This window comes from Ammospiza caudacuta, chromosome 1, assembly GCF_027887145.1.
Source record: "Ammospiza caudacuta isolate bAmmCau1 chromosome 1, bAmmCau1.pri, whole genome shotgun sequence".
Lineage (NCBI taxonomy): Eukaryota > Metazoa > Chordata > Aves > Passeriformes > Passerellidae > Ammospiza > Ammospiza caudacuta.
In genome coordinates this window covers 15,312,013-15,337,772 of record NC_080593.1, presented here as the reverse complement: position 1 = coordinate 15,337,772, position 25,760 = coordinate 15,312,013, and the positions used below count along the sequence as shown (strand labels likewise).

Here is a 25,760-nt window from a genome sequence, read left to right as displayed (position 1 = left end):
CCATGGAAAACTACTTAGTTATGTCTTGTTGATGAAAACCATCTATATTAGTATGCCTACAAAAAAAAAAAACTGGAACACCAGTCAGTGATTGATGGGAGAAGAACACTGCTGAACAAGAAGGCTGTTTGCAAGTTTCAAATATTTGAAGTATTTCTAGTCTCTGTGTAAAAATAATGAAATGAAGGAATGTTTGAAAAGCATTCTAGGATAAAAAGATTCACTTAAACCATCACCTTTAAATGAGGTATGAAAAGCTATCATTTTTTTCTGACACCCCAGCCTTGTCCAACCAGCCAGTGGTGCTAAAAGAATGCTAAATTATTTTATCATCAATTCCTTTTCAGTAACAGCTTCTAACAGTTCCTAATGTATGTAATAGTTGAAACAATCAACTAGGGAATGGATCCAAATTAGTTTTATCATGAAAAAATGACCTCAATTCTAGATACAATGAAAATAGAAGATAAATCCTCTTCAGAATTTTCATCTCAATCTCAAATTTAAATAGACCATAACTGCACAATACAATTTTGAAGATTTTTTTTTTTTCTGGGATACCATGGACAACACTCTTATCAGAGACACAAATCTGTTTTTCATGGACTTTAAAAATTCTACCTGCATGTTTCAAGCCCAGCACGTAAAATACAGAAAAGACACATTATCAAGGACAAAGATGTTTAGCTGGTGGATCAGATGTTACTTCAGTCCAGTGGTAACTGCTGCTCTTACTCAGTTTAATATCTTCACTGGGCTGAAATGCTTTTCCAAGCCAGTGACAGATGCATTATTTTCCAAAACTGGTATTTTCAACAGAAGAAGTGAGCCCCTTCCCTCATCCACTCTCCAAAAGGCCAAACAAAGGAATTATCCCATTCTTTAGATCACTCTGTGATCCATGTGGACCAGCAGTCCCATGCATTGCACCCTTTTAACAAGCAGAACAGCCTGTTGCCAACTTTCACAGAGATTGAGCAACCTGTGCTCACTCCCCAAAATAAATCATGGGTTTTGTCAGTTACTCACAGTGGAATCAGTGGGGATGTTCCTGAGAATTATTCAGAGCAAGGATCATACTGCCCTACTTTGCAGCAACACTAGGGGGTACTAACGGGAAAATTAATGGAATCAGGAAAAAGAAGAGGAAAGCAGGTTAAGGATCAAAATTCTCAAAATTTACCAGCTTTCCGTGGAATATTTGAATCCCAGGGAACAGCTAAAGAAAATACAGATGTTTTTTCTGCTACCTAAATCAGGAGTGAGCTCTTCTGCAAAATACAATTTCAAAAATTCAAGATCAGAGCCAAATTTAAAGAAATTAGATCACATGCAGCAATAATTGCTTTTGTGTGAGGTTATCTGATACGCTTGCTTAATAAAAAAATGTTTATTTTACTGTGAAAAACTGTTTGAAATGTGTGAGAATGGATTATCAGGACTAAGCCAGAGAATTATTCCCCTGCATGCAGAGTAAGGAATAAACAGGAGAAGTTGTGCCTTTAATACCCTGAGGTTCCTATCACAGGGCTGGTAAAACTGACCAAGTTAGTTATTTCAATGCTACTGTAGTACAGTTCAAAAATTTAAAAAAAAAAAAAAAGAAGAAGTTTTTTATCCATTTCCTGCTGTTTAAAAATGAATGGTCATGTTTTAAATATAAACTGAAATTTTAAAAAGCTGTTTAGCAGACTAAGGGGTTTTTTTCCCAGAAGTTATTCTACTAAAACAAAAGGACACCGTTTATTTATGCTAGGTCCCCAATGTCTCTTTAATAAGACTGACACACAAGCCAAAATTAGAGATGTCAACTATTACTAGCAGTGAGGGATTCTGTGAAGAGGGGAAATTTTCTGTTTTTACTGTTAGCATTTTCTAGATGCTATGTAAGAAGATGTGACTGTTGGAGGAAGCAAAGTGAGTTCTACATCACTAGGCACAATTTGGCCACAGTGAATTTTTGACTTAACCTACTATCACTAAGTTGCATTTAAAACAAGGACATTCACATTTTTTCCCAAAAGCAGAGCTGGATGTAATGCATTCCTTTTAAAATGCAAAGCCTTCAAATAGTTTTATCCCATTGTTTTTCCCAAGAACAAGAAGGCTTGCCCTCAATTCTCTAATCATGAATAGCTCAGTTTCTACAACATCTACTTATTTATTTAAACATTTTGCATACTGACTGTGGCTTGATGCTTTGGTGAAGAAGGAGATGATTCATTTTCAGGAAAACTGGCCTTAGAAGCAGTTGATGATTCCTATAAAATTCAAATAGTCAATGTCAACAGATACTGTTATCATCTTTTATACAATTTTTTTTTTAACCTAAAGATGCTTTCTCTCTCTCTCTCTTTCTTTTAACACACTCATACATTAGAAAAGTACCTCTTTTAGGCATTCATAATATTCTCAGACAGTTACATTCTAAACTCACTTACTAAACAGTGTTCTTACAAGGTTTACAGACAACACTCAAACTGGGCTAATTAGTACATAACCATTTGAAAAAAAGATGTTAATACATGCTGCATCAGCATCAAGCAAAGGCTTCATCCTTATAAAGGGATAGATTTTTTGCATGACATTGCTATTACATTTTAATGTATATTTAAAATAATGGCTGATTACATGATACCATATACAAATAAAATGATTTTAAAGAATACAATATGTTTCTGTGCGGTCAGTAAATACAAGATTAGCAGAAAAAAATTATATATACAGAAAAACACATACCAACTTTATTAATTTTTGTGGCTCATGATCATTAATCTCCTTATAGTCAAACACTGAAAATCTCTAGAAATTTGGTATTTTGTTTTGAACTGTTAACAACAGATCAAAATAAAATACTTAATCTCTGAAAAGTAGAAAAATTGCCCATCTGAGGGGGGGGAAAAAAAGGCATGTGCATTTCCTCTGAAGTAATGATTGCCTTGCACAAACACATTGCTTGAAAATCTGGTAAAGAATTTCAAATGGAAGAAAAACATCACTTGTTCTCTGCTACTGTTAACACATTTCTCCCCCTCTTTCTTTTTAAATCCCTTGATAGCTCTCCTAAACCCAGTTTGCTTTTGCAGCATTACATAGCACTCTGCACACTTGTGCTTTAAAACTCACTTGCAAATCTACCTAGAAGTGACCCACTAGTTCTTTTAGTAGCATAACAGAGAACTTTAGCACTCCTAAGTAGAACAGCCTAAATGTTCCATATTTTCAGATGTCTGCAAAGAAAAAAAAATTTCAAATTAAGAAAATCAATTGTCCCTCCCAGGAAGGTATTTTTTCCTATGCTTATCAAATTTTTTAGCCGATGGCTATATCCAGATATGTGCCACAGCCAATAAACTGTTAACCAGTATGTTTGGTATCATCAAATTCTCATGAGCCCTGGCAACCCATACTTTCATCCTGACACATTTCAGGTATTCTTTTGACTGCCCTATTTTCATACAGTTGAGTTCCATTGTTTTTCCAGGCAAAAAATAAATAAGGAAAATAAACAGAAAACAGCTTCCCTAGGAGACAGCTGAAAAGAAAGTTTGGGGTTCATGTGGCCACCCAGACAAATACCAGTTGCTTTCCTTTCTATTTCATGCTGAATTTGAGGCAGATTTCATACAGCAACAGCAACTCTCGAACAAGAAATCCAGTATTTGTGGTAATGAACCATTCCCTTTCCACATACTAATTTAAAGCAGAATATATTAACAGTGTGCCTGCTAGTGCTAATAAAACAGCTGCATTAATGAACTAAAAATTATTTGTCTTTCCATAAAACATTAGTTTATTGCTCCACTACATGTTTTAAATTTTCTCAAATGTTGTGCTCTATATAAACTATTTTCTTCTCACCAATAAAAAACACATGCTGCCTACATGTTTGGAGACTGTTAAAGGAGCTTTAGGCTGCTGACTTAAGACTTCACAAATGCAGCTCAAATAGAGTTTCTTTTGGTTATTACCCATAAAATTTGTGCATTTTCATGTCTGCTTCACTAGGTTTAAGTTCTCAGTATGTGAACTCTGAGCCTTGAAGAAATGTAAACAGCTCCTCTTATTTAATGTTTTACAAAAGCTTCTTCATTCAGTGCAGCACTACATAAAGTTTTTTCCAAAATGGAAACAGCAATATATATTATACCAAAAAATAAAAAGTTAAGTCTTCCTTTAAAAGCGAAGCCAGAAGTTCAAGCTATCTCCAACAAAATCGTTCATACCTGTGAAGCATAAACTGCACATGAGGTTAGAAGTGTTCACTCAGCTTTGATTTATCAGGGCTCCATCTAGGCTGTGTCTCATGGAGTGCCACAAGACTCTGAGTACAGAAGGATGCATGAGGCGGAGGAGGAGGGAGGGGAAAGGAGCAGCAGCAGCATCTCAGAACTGCTGGAGCTGAATTAATGCCCAGAGGTGCAAAGTCCCAGCCAAGCACGGCCCGCTGCCTCCTCAGCACCACACATGATATATCCCAAAGTGACAACTCAAAAGCTCAAGATCAAATCCAATAAATCCTGCTCTGAAGAGCTAAGTCAACTCATGGAAAGCAAGTCCATTAAAATGGATACAACAGGTCGAGCAAGTAAGGTTCTGGGCAGCAGATCCATTGTCATTACAACTATTGTGTTTTGTCCATTCAAGTTTGGTTTTGACATCTGCGATTACACAAGGCCACTCATAGGCCTTTCCTTACATTTTCAAATCTGCAGTGGTTTATTTTTTTTTCTCTGAATTTTAGGAAAAGGGAACTTACAATGCCATTTCTAAGTATTTCATTCTGAGAAGTTTGTGCTAAGATTTCAGCACCACCAAGTTATTTTATTTTCCAGGTATCTTGGGATGGACTGCAGTGAAGCCACAGAAACCATGCTACCACTGTACATCACCCATTTCCTCCTGCTCAGCTCACATCAGCTCTCCTGACCCACGGGCAGAATGGCCCAGCACAAGCAGAAATGGAAAAAGTCAAAGCAGAGGGAGAGCAAGGGAAAGGCCCAGACTCCTTGCTGGCCTAAACAGCACCTCTTCCTGTACAGCCCAAAAAGAACATGCCCTGGGAATGGGCAGAAAACAGCTTTTGTTGTTACTGACCCACAGCATTTTTCAGGCTAAACACCAGCTCAGCTGTGGAGGATCAAAGCCAAGTGTTTCAGCACTTTCAGTACTGTCCTCTGCCCTTCAAAAACAAAATTACAACCCTGCTGTAACCATGCACAGCTTTTCCCCTGAACTAACGCTAGTTAAAATACTTCAAGGACAATAAAAGAGCTACTATTCACAAAGTAACAGTAGTGAAGTTATTGAACAGCCTTTGTTTTTGCTGCATGTTATGCACAATGATACAAGAGACCAAAAGAAAAATGACATTTCAGAAATTCATGCATAGTAACTTCTGGCATATTAAATACATCATACATCAGAAACAAGTGGCATTTCAGCATGCTGATAACTTGCTCCTACCTTGTCATTGGTGTCCAGCACAATTGTGCTGTGCCTCCATTTTGTTAAAACTATTGGTTCCTGTAGCCTCCTGTCCAGACTCCTACTCTTTATTATATCTCTCTGCTGCTGTGGTGAAGCATTATACTAAAAAAAAAGAAAAATAAAATTTTAAATAGAATCTAAATCATGCAAACAAGACCTGGACATACCACTCATATGCCTAAGCAGTGCAAACTTTCAGACTTCTGATGTCACCACCCAAGTGTGTGAGAACAGCCTTGGTTTTATTCTGCATTTAGTCTTCAGAATTCTCCTTTCTCCTGTAGTCCTCTCTGAAACAGCAGCTAAGACTGGCATGTTGGGATAATACTCTCAGTTGGCAGAGAGGTGTTTGATTTCTTCTGCAGCAGATGTTGCTGATTTTGCAACCCCCAACAGGGTATTGAGAACCACCAAAGAAATTACAGGAAATACAAAATGTAAACATTCACTCTTCATGTTGCATTGACAGAACTACAGCACATGGCTAGCTCTTGTGTAAGAAAATCTGTGATCCTAACAATATTTAGATTGTTATGACTGTCTGGTATGACTCTGACCCAAAGATTTGGGATGCCTAGGGTGAGGAGACATGAGAGTGAGGACTTGTTTTTACAGAATAAACACATCAAATTGCTTATAAAATAATTTGCTGGTTTGGAATGTACTTACCATATACAAATGTACACATTCCATAAACATGTAAGATAAATATTTAGCAGGAAATAATTTTAAGACCTAGCAGAGCTGTAATAACCAAGGAGAGACCATATTTATCATAGGTTTTCTAGTAACTCAAGAGCATGCAAACTCGCTGAGAAAATGTGAGGTTCATGAGAAGGACAGAGCATTTAACCAGATCTCAACTGCAGCATATTTTTCATTAATAGTGCTGCCATTTTACATCATCACAATACATTATAAAAAATTCTAAAAATATTTCAGACAAAGTGTTATACTGGAAACACAACCAAGAAAAGACAACATCGATGTATGGGGGTTTTAAGCGATTTACTAAAATCTCATTTTTTTAATCAGTATCAAAAGACTGAAATCCACACATACAAAGAAACTTAAGGCAGCATTTGTGGAGTGATGTAAAGCACTAGAATCCACTAAGTAGGAAAAAACAAAGAAAAGTGAAGGTCTCCCTTTAGCTAAAGCAATAATCTCTGCAAGGACAATGAGTTCTACAGTTTTGATATTGATTCCTGCTATAAACTCAGAGCCTCGGGTGTTCAAAGACAAAATAACCTATACCTGCACATACCAACAAAGCATGGCAAGGTTTAACCTAAACAATATGAACACTAAATCTAACCAAAATTGCATAATACAGTTATATTTATTGCACAAATAAAGAACCAGCATTAGTACTGCTATAGCACTCACAATGCTTGAGTTAGCTTTGTATTTTACTATGAACAGAGTTAGTGCTCCAATAAGCCAACAGATGCTTAAAAGTGAAATAACTTTAGCGTTTTGTTACATTATTTTAATAAGCACAAGATAAGTGAAACACTCCCAAGTGAATGGATGTTGCAGAACTGAGAATAAAATTTGGTAGTTCATGTACACACAGAAACAGATCGGCTGTCACTGCAGAAAGTCACTTCTGAGCCTGCCTTTGTACTGGCTTCAGCACATTTGCACTCACATGACAACTGCTTCCCCACAGTGGTGAGGTTTAACCAGCTCTCAGTTTGTCTCCTTGTTAAATCAGAAGCTGAGCTGTGATACTTGCTGAAAGGACCCTAGTGCTGGTTTGCTTTCTCGTTGAGGAAATATCCACTCTGCCAGAGCTCCTGCTACCCCAACCACAGCAGCACGCTGAGCAACGTGCAGCAAAACTGCCTGCCAGCAAAACTAAAATCTAAACAACTTCCAGCAAACTGTGTCTAAATCACAAAGGATGAAACAAACAGAACTCCCTGCAACAGCTCTAACCCACTTAGGTGGGCAGTTCCAACACATTTCTTGCTATGAAACAGAACTGTTTATTTCAGAAATAGATTTACACATTACTGACACTGGTATACATTATTTATGGAAATCTTCCATGCACTTTCCATTTGAGTAACTGAAGGAATTGAATGAACAAATATGTATTTTGAAGTAATTTATCTTGAATTTAAGTACATTTCAAAAGTTAGGATATGGGCACAGGTGATTGTACTTAAACGGTACCTTTGATACTATCACAAGCCACAGGAGTGAACTTCTCTAACAAACAATCTCACCTTGAAGAGAAAAGGAACTGTAACATGAAATTCAAGTTTTACTAAGCATATTTAACAACAAAGCAAAGCAACAGTATATGGAGCTCATCAACAAAGCACTGCTAACAACTCAGGAACACTGAGCTCTATGCATCTTAGCAGCTTAAATAATTTGCATTGGTGATACAAACAGTGTTGGTAAACTGACAAGTCTTTAATGGGAACATTTGACATTTCTGCCCCATTTTCTCACAATAGAAACTTCAAGTAAATCTTTTTTTCTCAGATGTATAAGAGGTTTTTTGTTTGTTTTATTCATTATAAATAGTAAAACACACTGGGAGGAAGGATGATGTGGAAATAAAGTTTTGTGTTTCTGGGCTCAGGACAAGTCTCCACTTTTAAAACACATGAATTGGTCTGTGATGTCCAAAGAGAATCAGAGGGAGACAGAGGCACCGCTTCCTACTCTGCATTGTCCAGCAGAGCTCACCACCCTCTAGACCAGGCAGTGTCCCCTGGCCAGGGAGAGGTGGCCAGAGCAGGAAGGCTTCCCTGCTTGGGTGACACCATCCTGCTGCCCTTTGCTCTGCCCCACCCCAGCTCAGTTCAAAAAGCCTTGCAGAACAGCTTCAGGTCAGTTCCCTGATCTCTTCAGGACTCCCACCTGCAAAGGAGCTGCTCTCTCTCCTCCTGCATTTGCAGTATTCACCATTGTTTAACAGAAACTAGGTCGGGCTTGCCTTCCCTCAAAATCCTGGTTTTACATAACCATAACCAGGCTTTCTATGCCTAAGACTTGGTGTGATCCTGAAGACAGAGATCAGGCAAGGCTGTCCTCTGCAATAAAACTGACCCATTCAAGACTACACATTGCCTGGTGGGACAGCCCCTTCTACACCATGTGCTTTACCAGCATCTTCTTAGGGTGAGTGTTTGCTTCCTAACACTAAAGCTTTTTAAAATCCACATTTACACACTACTGCTCCTTGGAAATCCTCCCCAAACTCAAATTTGTCCCAATACACTAATCCCTCTGGCACATCATCCCAGGTTGCTCTCCATTTCATTGGGAGCATCTCTTATCACACAGGGGGCACATGAGCAAATCGTTCATTCTCTGACTGCACACACCAAGGGATTTTTTTGAAATAGTTCTCGCTGTAGTTCAAGGATACCAGTGGTGTAAATTTAGGTCACAGAGTATTCTTTTCATTGCTGAATTTGTTCAATACCTTCTCCAGCTACTTAAAGGCTTTCTTTGCCGCAGTATAAAATTTTCTAACCTTCTGAACTGGCTGAGTGACTTCTATTTAATTTTAAGCTGATACATGGCATGGCTCAAGGCTCTGTCCCAGCCTAATTGTGGCTGAAACAAATGTAACACCTCCAAGTTATTTGTAGCAGTTGTCCCCATTCTTACAGAGATAGCACAGATCTGTCAGTTTGAAGAAACAGAAAAAAGATTCTTCTTGGTTTGTGTTAGCAACATCTTCAGCCAGACAAAGGAACTGGGTGGGCTAAGGGAGAAAAGACTGAGAAGCAACCAGTACTGAAAGCTGGCAAAGAGCTGAAGTGAAGCATTTGAGACAACCTTACTGCAATCAAATTCAAAATAGCAGCATTTAAAAACATTGTGCTATCCTAGTACCCTTTAGCCCCTCATATATGTTATTTGCAGTTGTCCCAAATGACTGTCTGAAATAGAAGAACCTTCCTTAAATTAAAGCTGCCTCAGAACAAAACTACTTTCTAGTGCTCCTACTGTCCTTGGCTTTGAAGAAGCTTTTTTGCTGTTGTGATAGATGTAACACCTATGTTACAGCTTTTGCTTTTCTTATCAACTAAATCAGTAACACATTTTTCTTAAACCTTCATAAATAAATAGGATTGTTTTTGCCCTTTTAAGGGATTCCATTCCCTTCCTTTCTCTAGGGAATGAAGATTTCTCTGCCAGAACAAGTCAGGGTGGCAGCAGTTGGAGCCTCAGCCACACAGAAGGAACAGAACCCAGGCAGAAAGAGACCATGGCACAAGCAGCTCGAGCTCAAACGTACCAGTGACTGAAAGACACCTCTGGATAACCCACTTTGTTCACTTTGCTGTCTTGGACATCCATTGCTTCCCCTTTTAATCAATCCTCAGGGTCACCAAGACTGCTCATCTTTGATGAGCAGCTCCAAGTCCTTGCTGATTGCCAGGTCCTGCTGTGTGCCCAAGCAAAGGCTGGGGGAGGTGGGAGCCAACTAAAGCCCAGAACCAATGAGGAAGATCCAACCAGGTTTTGAGAGTGGAAATACAGATAATAAAGAGAAAGGAGAAAAACCATGACTGTCTTCTCATACTTAAATCAGGTTTGTTTTTTTAACAACTTGTGTTGGTAAAAACCACCTGGATCCTTGCACCAACTGAGGCTGTCTCATCTTTCACCAGGCAATCCCAAATTTAAGCACAAGAATGTCACTACTGCTGATGGAACTGCCTAGTGCACTGACTTGCAGTAGACTCAAATGCCAGCACACAGGGTAAACCTCAAATCCAGCAGCACAGCTCAGAACAAGACAAATTTACTATAAGACAACCTAGTTTTATTTACATGTTCTCATATTTACTTTCCTTCACCATTTAATTGTATGATATGTTTTTGATATGTTACCTGCCCCCCGTTTCAGTGTAACTTTTTCAGCTATCATGCTCTGACAGTTTTCAGGTCTCCATCAGGAAAACCATTCACCAAGTACCAGAACTGAGGCCCCTGAGCTCACCCCCATGCTGGCAGTGCACAGAGTGAATTCACAGACTGCTGCTCCATTAACATTGCCAAAAATGAAACTCCTCCAGCTACCCCTTCCTCTGTGGATACAGCAAGGAGAGCTTATGCTGCAGGAGTCTGTGAGAAGAACACAGGCAATTTCAATATCACAGTCTGCAAATATTAACACTAAAATTGAGTTCACTCCAGAGGCTTACAGTAGACACATTTTCCTCCAAAGGCTACTCTTGGATCAGGGAGCTTGCCCAGAGGTAGGCCAAGCATCATGCTCTTATGTCAGATGTTGGCCTAGGAATCCATTTTGAAAATCTGAGAGATTTGTAATCTCTATTTTTTATTAGGTTATCCCCTATAAATCTCATTTGAGCTATTCGTTTTGCTAGTTATTCAATTTCTCACCTTTTTTTTTTTTTTTGACACTTTGATATGTTAACTTTTCTTGAAACTTCAGAAATTAGGGAGTTCTTACTCCTGAGATGAGTTTAATTCCCTTCACCCTTACTAGAGATTTCTCATTTGCTTAAGTCATAAAACTCCTATTAGAAAACTATGTTTCTGGAATAGGGCTGTAGCCCTTCTTCAACTGAATTTAGACACTATTCTTTTACTAAACAGGAAAGAAACATATTTTATTATCTAACTTTTAATTGCTTGTTTGTTGGGGTTGTTTGTTGCTTGATTGTTTTGGCTGGGTTTTTTTTAAATAATTGGCAAGAACCAAAAACTGAATACTGCAGAATACTGCAGATGAGAAATCTCAGTCCCCTGCAGGATCTAGTAGAAACTATGATTAAAATATTATTATCCATTTTAAAGATTAATTCAGTATGTTCTTCTCTTCCACTGCAGAAAGCTGGGTCACACTCATCATGAGCCTTAATAGACTTTTCAGCAGTTGTCAAAGCCACTGCATCTGAAACATCATTTTTAGCCAGAGGCATCCAGCTATTCCTAGATGTTATTTAAATCCACATGACTGGAGGGCTTTCTGTGAGACTGTCTAAAGTAATTTGTTTTGTAACTGTCCTCCCTTCCCAGCATATACCCTCACAATTTCTAACACACATACAAGAACAGAGTGTTATTCCCAAGCATGTGCACATTTATAGTTAATTCTATTACTCTGAAGATTTTTAATGTCACAGTATTAGCTCAGCTAGTGTGCTATTTCCAGAAATCTCTGAACCATTCTTAGTTCTAATGAAATCCAGATTATTAAGAACCATCTAACAAAAAGATTCTATTCTTTTTCTGGTTTATAGTATTACATGACCATGCTATTATATCACTTTCTTTCACAAGACTTGGAAGGAAATATTTGTGCTAAATACAGTGAGGGGAAACAAAACAAAACAAAAAAACTGAGCAAGAGTAGGGTTTTTCCTAGTAACTTACTTTTCATTTAAGCAAGTGTAACAATGCTGAGATCCTTCTATGTTTTTCTCTCACTGCTCAAGAGAACTTTCAACATAGATTATTTTTCTTCAAAGCACTTTTGTGGTCTGAGTGTTCTTTAATTCATTTTAAGTACTTTAAAACCAGCTTCAGGAAGATCTTTGAGAGACTAATTTTCAATCCTGTTTAATTACTCACAAGCATAACATCTTCAAATACATAGTTACATAAACTAGCTTAATCTTTTGTTGAAATTTTTAAACTATTTCACAGAATTTAAAGCTAAAAGCCAAGATTCTGAATCTAAGAGTCAATTGCTCATTTTCTTCTGTTAACCTTATATTTGCTGCCAGTCAAGATTTACTAGTTTCAAGAAGGAATCAAAAAGTACATTCCACCCAAATGAATAAGAAATAATTTTCAACGAAAATTTCTAGCATCAATATGTGATCACTTTCAGATCTCAAATTACAAACCAAAGGCAATGTTTCATTTTGGAAGTGGCTACTAATACAACAGAATTCAGACTTTGTTTAGAATCACTAAAATAACACGTACTATTAAACAACTACTAGAACGCAGTCCCTTATGCCTCCTAATGTACCTCAGGTAATGGCTCAGGATTACCTTTGTGACTTATTCTAATTGGATTAAAGGCAATTTGCTATTTAATTCAAATCCTAACTCAATCTATTTTTGTGAAACACAATTTCTTCAAAACTTTCTGCACAGCATAAGTCATAGAATGAAGTGAATGAATGCATGACATTATTCCCAAAAATTATTTCAATTATACATACAGAAGTAATAATTGCTTCTGGTAAAACCTGGTCTATCAGATTTTAAGACTTCTAATAAATCCAGTAACTAATCAAATGCTAAACAGCTTTAAAAACCAATAAGTACAGATGATATGGTTACATTGAGACATGTTACAAAATTTGAGTTACCTAACACATCAGACTAACATATAGTAGAATTCTCAAAGCTAACTCAATCCTTCAGTGCTTCAGATGCTTCTTCTGAATTTCTAATTTTCATGTAAATATTTTTTCACAAGTATTATGAAAGCACTACCTATTAAGGTTGCTCCTTTCTAAGTGCAAGTGACTCAAGACACTGATTTTTGTACTGATAAAACAATAATGGAGAAACATGCTTTTTCATATATTTATGCACACAATTTTGTGTGAAACAGTTTTTTTAAATAGCCACAGCTTTTTATGTAGTTTGAACAAATGGCAGGGAAGACATACATAACAACATCCATATGACAAATGCCCAGTTTTTTGAAGTGAATATGAGAATTAAATAGTATTAGAAACATCCTCAGACTAACAAGTGTCCCCAGACTTGTCACTTCTCTACAAATTTCTATTTTCACTACAACATTAATAAATACCAGAACACAACTCTGGAGAAACTGTCCCATCCTCAAAAATACCACAAAACTGCTGAAACTTTTGTTTTATACACTTGTTTGTATAACCACTATGGAGGGTTACAAAAATCGACAACAGTTTCTCATCAAGATTTCTCCTTTTTCCTATACAGGTTTTCTTTATCACACCAAAATCACAGATGCCATTCTGCAGCCCTGCATAAAACCTTTGTTCAATTCAGCAAAGACACTAGATCTCCTTTGACATCTAAATAAGCTATATACATCCATTTTTCATGTCCTTGAGTACATTTTTTTCCTCTTCACAATCAGAAATCCCACAAAAATGCAATAAATAACAAAGAGCAATATCTGAGTCCTCTGGTGGTTAATACCTCACATTAAAGGCCTGACAGAACAGATATTCAGGAAGAGAGGAAAGCCCCAAGTTGTTGAAGTTTCTTTTTTAGGTCACTCACCTTAGGTAACTCCCACTCTGATCTGGAACCATCAGCACTGTAGTAGTATGGTCTACCTTGTTCATCTGCGTGTTTTATCCACTGCAGAGAGAAACGTGATGATAGAAAATGTAATCAGAGTGACAGTCACAACAGAAAATCTCTGAGACCTGAGATTTAAAGTTAATTTTTAATTAAGTGCCATCCACTTCAGCCATGTCTAATGCACAACCCTCCATTAACTAACTGAGGTTAGATTGCAGTAAGAGCAACAGTTTTCAGCATCCTGATTTTTTTCTTCTGTAACTCCTCAGAAAGCAATATCACACAAGAGATTGTGATAAATAGATTTTTTTAAGATGCCATATCTTATTCAACATTATGTTGTCATTTTAGGGAGGCACAATTTTTCCATCAGATCTGCATCAGGATCTTATATATAAAATTACAAAAAAGCAGCTCAACAGGCAACTGCTGATACTATGAGAGATTTACGCACTCATTGAACAACTTTTTTAAAACATCAGTGGAAACATGAGATGCAGTCCCTAGAGAAATCATGAAGAAGACAATATAATTTCTGTAACCTGTACAAGCACCTCCCACAATCAAAGAAGTAAACCCACGACAACTGGCACTGGTCATGCAGAAAGAAAAGAATTGTAATGAGCAAAACTCAACAAGGTGATTGCAGAAAAACACAGAAACACTCACAGCAAGGCTCTTGGCTCAAGCAGGTTTCACAAGATTGCCTTTCTATAACTGTGGTAGGAAAGGCTGTTTTTTATCAATCCCAATGGAATTAAAAAAGAAGGCTGCACATTTGCTAATACATAGGACTGTGCTTTACAGATGTTTGTCAGAAACTGATTAAAGAGAATAAAATTCTAAAATGGACAAAAAAAATACAACTATTTTGAAAATTATTGCAAATAAGACTTGCCTAATTCAGCTCAAGAACAGGCGGTGCTATAATACAACAAAGTACTGTTTCAGTGAACTTCAGAAGTTTAAAAAACTAAAAATGCAACTTCAGTGAACAACTGGAAAATGCACTGCTTTACAAATATAAACAAATACTGTATTTTATCTTAAGTGGGAGAAATTTTTATGGCATGCCCAGTAAGTTGTCAGTAGCAATTAGATAGCAAAAACAGGGCATAAATCTGCTGATATGGCTGCAGTTTAATTAAGAAGTTTGTCTACATCTGAAAGCAGTAGTGAAAAATCTCTAATAAAGGAAATTATGAAAGTAGTAAAGCAACATTACATTCAGTTTAAAAACATCTATGTAGACAAGAGCAGCTCTTGACAGTAAAAAAAGACAGTAAGAAAAACTTTTTGGTATGAAGTTCAATCCTGAAGTATAACCAAAAGAAAGGGAGAGAGCAGGAACTAAAAAATAATACATGGTATGTTCATTCAATATAATCTGACACACAACTGGAAATAAAACTTCTTCTAAATAACAAAAACATACATAAGCAAAAAAGTTCACTTGCTAAAGCTTCATGCATATTTAGAAAAAACAAAAGGAGCTACTGGTGAGGTATGCTCTCCACTTTTGAAATGTAGGTTTCATTTCTAGAAGTGAATTAGTGGGAAAGATTTAGAACACGTGATGAGAAGAAGGAAAAAGTACCTTTTCATTAGTATAGTCATTGGTATACAAGGTTTGACCATGTTCATCCAACTCTTCTGACCAACCCTTTGGAGGAGAACCATACTGACTATCTGACTGGCTGTAACAAGAACTGTGGTCGTTTTCTTCTGATGAAAGATGCTACAAGTAGTCAGAAACATACAAAGCAGTTTTGAGAATGAAAGCGCTTTAAAATCTGAAAGATCAAAGATTATTTGACTAGAAAGAGAATAGTAATGAAAACAGGGAGTTCACATTTTTATATGAGAGAATGAGATGCAGTTTTACAGTGCAGACAATTCAAAGTATTTTCAGAACTAGCTTTTACTGATAATTTTTTTTAATTTCCACAATATCAGATTTCACTACTCAAATTTAAACTCCAGGGGTTTTGTCTATCCGAATTTTATTCCTACAAATTTACATTACTGATTAAGAGAGTTAGCTTTAGTAATCTGCATTGCCTTAAAAAAAAACAACCTGGGAGCCCTGCTACCTCAGTTTTCTACCACCATCTACCATCATCCCTAATTCCATACTTAAATCCTTCCCCTTTTTTTCAAATACATCTGGAAACACAGGAACAATTAAGGGCAACTTGAAACTTCAGTTTCACCTTCTTAGATAGCAGCATTTTACAGTATTTGTCCACTGCATCTTAAAATATTATGAATTTCCACTCTCCTCCTTCCAACTCTGATGCACATGACAAAGAGCATTGCAAAAGCAAAGCCTTCCACAAGGCACAGCTAGCTGAGGATAAAAACTGTTTCCTGAAGGTAGAAGTCAATTATTATCCTAGGAACAAGTTTGATGAGTAATGCAGAGAAAAGATTTTACACACACATCCAACTATTTCTGTACCCCTATAAACCTTGTTCATCCCCTTGCTAACACACTGTAGTCTTATTCTAAGCACCCACTTCATGCATCAAAAAAAAAAATCTCCCTCCTTTCATCTCCTACAACATCTCTGTGCTGTGGTCTCCTGAGGAATTCTATGCAGATTTCCTTTCACAATGTCTTGGATCCTCAGCTAGCAGGAGGCAAAACATTAAAGACACCCTGCTACTCAGAAACTACAGGAATAAAATAATATGGTTCAATAACACTGGCATAAGGGTTTTGAGAAAAACTAAGGCAGGAGAGAGACACAATTTCAAATTTAAATAGGAAAAAACCTCTCCCAAAAAAAATCAAGTCTTACAAAAAATATTAAATTATCAGAAACTCCCCAGTTTTTAAAAGTCAGAGGGTTTAAAGACTATATGTTTAGTGACATATCCAAATGATTTCTGTGTAGGTTTTTGGTGTTGCTTTTCTGAGTACCTTAGCACCTATGTGACACACACTCCTTTAACTGACATGACCCAGTTTACCAAGCACAGGAAAACCCACAGGAAATTTTTAGACCATTAATTAAGGAACATGAAAAAATGCACATGTCCTCTACAGCTTACAGAATGTGAGCATGTAAACTATGGATTAACCAATGCTACCTCTCTTGCACATGGGGCAATGTGAAATTCTCACCTGCCAATTCCTAACCACTGTGGAGAGGGGAGGAGAGCAGAGGGAGCAAGGTGGGGGGAGTTCTTCAGTCCCATTTTTACACTTGCAGAATTAAGACTGAAGAGTTGCCAAGGGTGCTATTGGCCTCATTTGAACTACTGTTTCACAGGATAACTATATTGTATACATGTACTTAAGTTTACATGGTTTTAATAGTTAAATATTAATTGCATTGACATATGGTAAATCAATGTAGAAGACTTTGGACATTTTTATTATTACTATCTATAGAGATTATGACCTAATAATATAATACATTGCTATTTGCCTCTTCCAAGCAACTCCTGATACTGCAGAAACACCCTACATAGGTAAAACTAAACAGAGGACTTAAAAATGAAAATTCTCCTAGAAGAGCCTCTGTTTTATAGGAGGAATGTTAATGTGTCTATCTGCATGGCATCCATGTAATAATAGTTTAGGTGCTGCATGGTTTAACTCATATCCTGTACATTTGCAGACCTAAACTTCAACAGAATTCCTGAGTTATTACAAATTTTACCAAGCCAAGGCACTCCCTGTCCCTCAGCTGTCAGGAACAGCTGCTAAAGCTGCATCAACAGGGTTTAGAGAACACCGGCTAAACCTTGTTCCTCAGCTTTCAATTTCACTTTCAACACTTTTTCAGCCTTAAATGCCTATATGTTTTTTTCATATTGTTCGTGCTTTATCTCAAGTCTCATCCCCAGTTACACTATCCCACACTTAAATAAACCCATCTTAAGCAGACAGGTGCCTCATAAGAACTTTGTTGTGACATTAAAGAGAATTGCAGAAAAGGTCCCCCATAGCATTGCTGCTTATTGTCATTCTTGGCTTTCTTCTGTTTACAGAGAAAGTTCCTGGGGGCAGAGACCAGTTCATCACCATGCATTTACTGGGAACAGCTACCTGTGTCCCTCCTATCACTTCACCTTTCTAGCTTTTAACATTGCTACTACTTGTGCAAGTGAAAATAATCAGGAAGAACACTAATTAAGGAAGCTACCATCCCTTTATTACCATTTGTTAATATTAAAACAAAAACCATGGAATGAAATCACATTCTGGACACGATTTAAATCTCATTTTGAAATTCAATTAAAATCCATTGCTTTTCTACAGCTGTTGGGTAATTTGTGGATGTCTCCTTCACATTATGATCTCCTATCCAGGTATTAAGGGTTTGTCTTCTCTGATATTGTGACATCTCATTCCTTTTACAGTTCAACTTAATTAAATCACTTCACTTGACAAATTCCTCCTAGTTACTGTTAAACACTTCTTCCTCAGATACATCAACAAATCACTAATACATTTTCTCTGTAATTCCAAAATCTTATACACCTTCTTACAGCCCCTATCCATAGGACTTCATCTCTGCTCCCCCATATCCCATCCATGTAACATATAACATCCATTTAACTGTCATGACCTACTACTGTTTTCTTTGTGCCATGTCTGTGACCAGCTACTTTAGCAAATAAGATACAATTCTGACCCTTGTTAATTATCCAATAAAATTTGGTTTCCTAATCACAGAGTTCAAAGACCAACTCTAAACTATGTCACGTTTCATATATTACTCATATATTATAATAGCTGATCTCTCCGCTCTCGTTTTTACATCACCTTCCATTTTGCTATCTAATACAACACAAGCTCCTCTGAGGACAAATTAGTAGAAACTAGCTTTTAATCCTTCTGCATGTACTCTTTTATTATTAAAAGAGTATAACTCAGGCTAGCACAAAAGCCAACTTACAATTATTAAGATATATTAGCTCTAACTTTCCCTATCAGACAAAATTTGAGATGTCCTACATTTTCCTGTAGCTCAGGCTTGGATCTCAATCTTTACTTTATATTGGATTAAATACCCAGAGGTTCCAAAAAGGAACATGAACAGTGGAGTGTGAAGCATGTTCCCAAATGCAGAACAGAAAAGAAACAAAAGGAAAGAGGGGTGGGGGGAAAGGCAGCTTCAAAAACAAAACATGACTGCTGGGAAGTGGACTGACATGACCATGCAATGTGTATCTCTCCCTAGACCTATGTTTTGATAACCCAACCAAGACAAAAATTACCTCCTAAGGAGCTGATGCTACTGGAAATACAGACTTCGTGTCTATTTAAAAATCAAAACATGTATCTCCAGTGGTCTCACAAAGACTGAAAACTTGATAGACATAACTGCCTGATGGCCAACTTGTGATACCTGAAGCACCACAAATAAACAGAAGAACTGAGATGAAAGAAGTTATGGGCAATTTTTAAAAAGTAAATTAAAAATCAAGCATTCCAAAGATGCAACCATGTGGTGAAGTGATGGTACAGATGTATGAGCAAGAGTCAGAGGGATTGCTTGCAGATGGGGAGGAAGAAAGAACTCTTGCAATTCTTCCATGAAAAGAAGGAAGAACTACAATAATGAGAAAACAATTACCAGGAGATGGAACTACAACAATGAGAAAACCATTACCAGGACAAGGAGAATCACTACTCAAAAAAGCAATCAGCTCACCCAGACTAAAACCAGTCTTATCCAGCAAAAGGACAGTCAGTGATAAATTAAGAGACCATCACCAGAGATACCAAAGGGACAGGCATAAACATTACTTCTGTTTGCCTGTTGCTGCCATTCACCTGAGGCAAGAAAATTTGGCTATTTAAATGCTCATGGATGTCACAGCTGCTGTGAAGGCCAGTGCCAAAGGAAATGAAAGGTTTCCATTTCCCTTTCTCACCTGTTCCTCTTACTACCTTTCCAGAGGTAGACTTCTGTGACAGGCTTCCGGCAATCAAAAATTTGAGCAGTCCACAATTCAATTTTAAAACTAAACTCTGGTTTTATAGCTTAGATATATATATATAGCATATATAGAGACACTATATATAGTTGTCACAGGAGAAAATCCACCAAAAAAAAGGTGTATATATATTTGAAAAGGGAATATAGAAGTGAAATATGCAGAAGATTTTTTGATAAATATTTGCTTTCTCTTTCCATCAGGAAGCTGGTTAACCTCAGTACTGTTTGGACACAAGAACACTATTTTATGCATATCTAAATGGTAATATCCATCTCCCAACTATTCCTTTGCTTTATCTGAACCACTGCAGTTCAGATAAACACACTTCACGATCAGACTTTCCCTAGCAACTGGCTGCACAGAATAAATTGGCACCTCAAATATTAGTCCAAATCATCTTTTAACATAAATAACTTCACAGTAAGCTTCAACTATCTCAAGCAAGGTCAGCAGCAAAGCTTTACCAAAAGGCTCTGCAAAAACAGAACTTTTACATAATGAAAAAACTCCATTGATATACCTAAAGAATATGTTCATGGTCTGAATGGAATCTAGTCAAAAGTAGCAGTATCTGTTATGGGGCTGTTTTTACAGGCATTTTTTTACAAGTTGCTACTCTTCCACACAGTTACACACACATTCCTATACACAAAAGCAACCCAAGAGTGAAACTACTGACCACTTCATAGCAAGACACATAACCAAAAAGACAAAGGAAGACACTCATTGACACCTCAAAACCAAGAGATACCAAATCCCACAGCAAAAGACCATTCAAATGCATTACAATCTCATTGCTTTTGATCTCAGAAGGAACTACCTCATGATCTGCATGGCTCTGGGAATCCCCTTTATTAATGCTTGCATCTCGGGCCCACCGCGGAGGCTTCCAGGTTCGCTCCTGTGATCCTCTGTTGTAGTAATAACAGCGTCCTGTCGTATCTTTATGGGTTTCCCATTCCCCATTTATTTGGATTGGAGCACTTGTAGGTAGAGGTGGAAGTGCAGACTGAGATATTTTCAGTTCTTGTAAGTTAGCATAAACAGGTGAATCAGGCCTCCCTTGGCTTGGTGGAGTAGTTGGCTATTGAGAGAAGAAATGCACTGTTAACGAGCAAATGAATTTTTGAATGCTCCCTTACAAATCAGAATGCAGTAGTAAAACAAACCAACAAACTCCTTCTTTTGTTATTAAATACAAAAGCACAAAGGACAGCCATAAAATGCTGGGGTATAAGAACATTAGATTCTTAATTCTAAGGTAGATATCACAAGCTATATTATTTAATGCTGAACCAATTTTTCAGCATTCCTCCTGATGACAGCTGATAATTATGTCTTACAGTGGATTTGAAATACACTGGAATCATCATCAAAGAATTATATGCTTGCCATGCCTTGCTGAAAAACTTCAGCTTTACAGTTCAAGTATTGCTCAGAAACTGGAAGTAATGTGATCTTGTTGAAGACAATACATAGCATTTCTGAGATGCCACTTGTTAGGCAAAGATTGTTCCCCAACCTTTTCACCTCACTGTTGATACAGCGATGGTGAATGTAAAGCAGCACTTTTGCATTCTCAGCAAGGTCTAAACTGGCAGCTCAGTCGGAAAGATGAGCACAATGTTGTGATTAAGTAATTGACTAAGAAATTCTGAGAAACACCTGGACAGTTTGCCTGTATGCCTTTTCAAACATGCTTATTTGAAAATATTTTAGGCAACATCACCAAGTATTTAAATTACCCCTCTCTTCTTGTAGAAACTAAGTGGATATTCTTATCCACCTTATTTTGTTCACATACACGCACAAAAGTAGAACAACAAATACTCATAAGAAAACAAAACACTAATGACAATTGCTTATTAATAAATAGTTTGCCAATGTGACAGACAGCAGAAATTATGGTTTGAAGACCAAAGAACTTAATGAAACCACAAGTACTTCCAAATGAGCCCCTACAGTGTTTAGGAGAGAAATAAAGCCTCAGATGTTCAATTTTTAAAGCCTAATACAAATACACCATGCAGAGTGTAAGAGCATGTTTTTTCACAAGAACTGTGATTATGAGATTGTGAAAGCAGCTAGTTATTACACCAAATTAAAGAGTTTCCTAGTAATGCACCGCCATTTTTGTATTTTGAGGCATAATATTAGGTATTCTAAAGGAAAAACTATACAATTTATACCATCCCCTTGGTTTTAACTGAGCAGCTTTGCTGTAGGCAAGTCCTTGTGCCTCCTGCTGCTACTACATTACATAAAAGACCTTTTATAATGCACTTTTAAACATTAAAATCATAAGATGCTAATCTAGGCCACATCTAATAATAAATTATCAGGGTTTGCTCAGGCAAGACAGCGTATCATACCACACAATCAGATAAAAACTGATTGCACCATAGGTAGAACCAAATATGGGCAATATCCACAACCAAAGGGGGAAACAGCTAGAGAGGAACTTAATGAGATTATAACGGGCATGGACTTGTTTTGCGTGCCTTTAAAAGAGACAACACAGCTTGCCAGATATAGCAAGTACAGTACATCTCAGGCAAACCACAAGTGAAATGCTGAAAACAAAAAAATTGCAGCACTGGCAAAATCTGAAAGCCAAAACCAATCAGTATCATCCTATACCTGATTCAAAGGAAAAAATCTGTTACAAAATTTGATAAACAGTAAAAGGTTATTTTTCTACTATCCAAGTCACACATGTTGACTTTTTGTTTTGTTTTATTTGGTTTGGGGTTTTTTGTGAGGAGGGCAGAACAGCTACCTTTGATAGAGCTGATCTTGAGAGCCTTAAGAGTATAAACAACACTACTGTGAATGAAGACCACCCTAATGTCTTCAGGGATGATGAACCAATTCCCTGGGATGTTGGGGCAGCAATCTTGATGCCTCCTCATTCAAGAGCACAATTTCTGCCTCGGTGTCCAAGAGTCTTCAGAGCTGCACCTCCCACGTAAACCACAGGGTTTGTCATTGAAGTGACACCACAGAACGCACAAACCTCCAGCTCCTTCCTCTCTTTTAAGGAAGTGGCAAAAGTGGCACCACCAAGCACCCTGGCTGCTGCCAAGGGGGGCTGGTGGCTTCCACAACCCTCACCTCCTCCTGAAATTCCTCTTCCACACAAAGCAATAAGGCAGCTCCTCTGCCTGGCCCACGTTTAACAGTCACCATTTTGTTTTAATTAAGACAGCTAAGTGCCATCACTAAAAGAACAGTTGTGTGTATTAGTAAAAATGTTTTCCAAATAGCCTGAAACACAGAATGCTTGGTATATTTTTGCATTGGAGTATTTTCTCAAGCAATAGGAATATGGCTCAGAGGCTTCACATGGAGGTTTTCAACCACTCCAGCATTATAACCAGCACAACTCCAGATGAAACTGCAGGACATGGATGTGCTCAGCCAATACTGGGAGCTCACAGCCAAAGTACTGCCACCTAACTCAGGCAGCACACAAGGTAAGTTTAAAACACAACAATATGAAAGTGTAAATGAGGGATTTTCTTCTGTATACTTAGTGCTTCCAAACTCAAGATACCAATTTCTGATTTTCAAGGAGAAGACTGAACTTTTCTCCTCAGCAACAAGCAAGACAACTAGCTGTCCTGCCCAGCCAGCCCTCCAGCTCCTTTCATTCCCTGCTGTTTTCTCTTCTGACAGATTTTTCAGGGAGAACTGCAAGATTTTTGAAAGACATCTGGAAATTACTGTTTTCAGTGAAGCATTAAGAAAAAGCAAAGTCACCAATCTGACTGTAACACGCAGCTTAGCTTGTAAGTACGTCTTTGAGGGATATGACTCTGTTATCAGGATCTATTTTTAATAACCTTGCAGCACACAAGGAAACTTCCTCATACCCTGAGCCACATGATGAGGTATGTTGTTTTGTCTAGGATTTGCTCAGTTCAACAGCACTCAACCTTAACAAGGCTAATTTTGTCAATATCTTATTTATTGATAAATGAAGCAGCTTTTAGCAAGTTCAAAGTCTCCTGAAATTAACATCAGTGTATGTTCTATGCCAGTGTTGGCAGGTTGTCAATCCCCCCCAGGCTGGGGAGTCCCACACAAGCAGGTCACAGTGCATGGCCTGTAGGGCTCCCAGGTACTGCACCACCTCCTCCTTTCCTTCCAAATGATCATTTTGTGGGTTCACAACTGAGTTCTGCAAAAAACTTGAATAATTTTAAGCCAAAAAGTAGATTAATTTAACTTTCATTTATCAAAAGCATTACTTACTGACAATGTATTAATATGATTAGACAAAGCATTACCTAGACCAAAACAGTTCCTGATCACTTCCATGGGTGTATGCCCAAAACCATACACAGTTAAGGGACATTTAAATATATGCTAAACACTAAGCAGGACTTCCAGTGAGAACTTCCCTCCCTGAGGCCTTTTTTTTTTGCACTATCAAACTCTGACTGCTCATAAACATGGAATTAAACCTTCCCAAAGAGACTCCTTGTCTTCTCACTATCAGAATTGCAAGAACATGTCCTTCAACGTGCCCGTGCATGCACACACTAAACGCCTTCTACTCCAAACATTTCAACACTCATTTGCTATTTGATATGGATTTTCAGACTTTTTCATGTTGCTTTCTCCTGCTAAGAACAGTGAAGGACTCTTGCTGGAAAAGTGATGTAGGAAAATTAGCAAGCAGAAATACTTCTATGACACTACAACATGAATTAAAATTGTACAGCCCATTAAGCACACTGGCAACTTCAAGAACATAAGGGCCTCTCCCAGAGCCCAGTAATGCTCTGTAGAATACTGTAAAAATCTGCCACATTTAACCTCAGTCTCTCCAAAATGTCTGCTCACACTAGATTGTTGTAATTGATAAGGAAGAGAGTTTCATGCAAGCAGGACCAAGTTTCCTTTCCAAGGATCAACACACAGCATTCTTCAAACAGAGACTGCACACACAGCACTTTCAGAACACAGTTTTTATACTGGCACAGTAGGAAGCAGATATGGGCCTTTAAAAAAAAAATAACCTGTTAATCATTCATGAATGAACAGTCAACATTTTTAACAAAGGCCACAGATATGCTATCAGGCCTCTGGAAACCTGAACTCAGTGCAGTGGGCAGCAAACGTACACATTTCAGTAATGAAAGTACCTTGTGAAGTGGCAGAGCATGGCAGCAACAAAAAGCCAGAAAACAAAGTTCACTTGCAACTGGTAATTACCTTTTTTCCTTTTATAGAACTTAAATTCAAGACAAAAACTTGTAGAACATAACTGCTCAAAGAATGACTGCAATGCTAGCCTGCAAAACATGACCTACCACACATTAAATTGCTTTCACTATGGTGCCTCTATTAGCAATGAACATGAATGTAAAAGCTTTCATTTCAGTAGCAGCATTCAGACTGCTGTAAGTAGCTGCTAAAAATGAAGAACCTTTTAAAAAAAAGGCATATCTCAATACTCCTGATGAAGTTATCCTTACTCATGTAAAAAAGGAGCATTATATTGAAGGAAAGTAAGGGAATACTGTCTCTACAGAAGCAAGCTAAAGAAAGGAGAACAGGCAAACCCCAAAGCATCCTGAGACTGGGAATGAAGCATCCCAGTTCCCTCAACAACTGAGCTTCTTGCCAAGGAATTCCCACTGTCCTTTTAGGAAGGCCTGGGACTTCAATACCAGCTTTATTCAAACAGGAACGATACAAAAGAAATCTCAAAAACTCTACAGTTTCATGTTCATAAAGTGACAGCTTCAACTGGAATAATTAGCTCATCTTTTCCTTCCTGTTTCTGCTTTTGGTTTATTTTTTTACAAACATGTTCCGGACTCTGTCTTCTTTCTAACAGATACAGGCATATTTACAATTTATACCCAAAAAACACACAGAGGAGATTTTTCAGTGAGTCTTCTATTACCTCAGAGGTGAACAGAGCAAGCTCATTTAACAAGCCAAATTAAAATGGGAACTGAAACAACTTTTTACACTCTAGCCTTCTCCAACATAGGCCGGATAATTCACACTGTAAGTCTAAGGAA

General features: G+C 37.5%; 1 protein-coding gene across 3 annotated transcripts in view; it reads right to left on the bottom strand.

Annotated features, from left to right (window-relative positions):
• The window catches only part of ARHGAP12 (Rho GTPase activating protein 12), a 75,069-nt gene that overhangs the window by 22,002 nt on the left and 27,307 nt on the right, over window positions 1-25,760 (bottom strand). For all 3 annotated transcript variants that reach the window (XM_058804064.1, XM_058804072.1, XM_058804080.1), the window contains exons 3-7: window positions 20,540-20,803; window positions 15,356-15,496; window positions 13,735-13,815; window positions 5,467-5,592; window positions 2,187-2,261 (exon numbers count right to left, since the gene is read on the bottom strand). In XM_058804064.1, coding sequence (XP_058660047.1) covers window positions 2,187-2,261; window positions 5,467-5,592; window positions 13,735-13,815; window positions 15,356-15,496; window positions 20,540-20,803 — 687 coding nt within the window. The remainder of the gene's footprint in view (window positions 1-2,186; window positions 2,262-5,466; window positions 5,593-13,734; window positions 13,816-15,355; window positions 15,497-20,539; window positions 20,804-25,760) is intronic.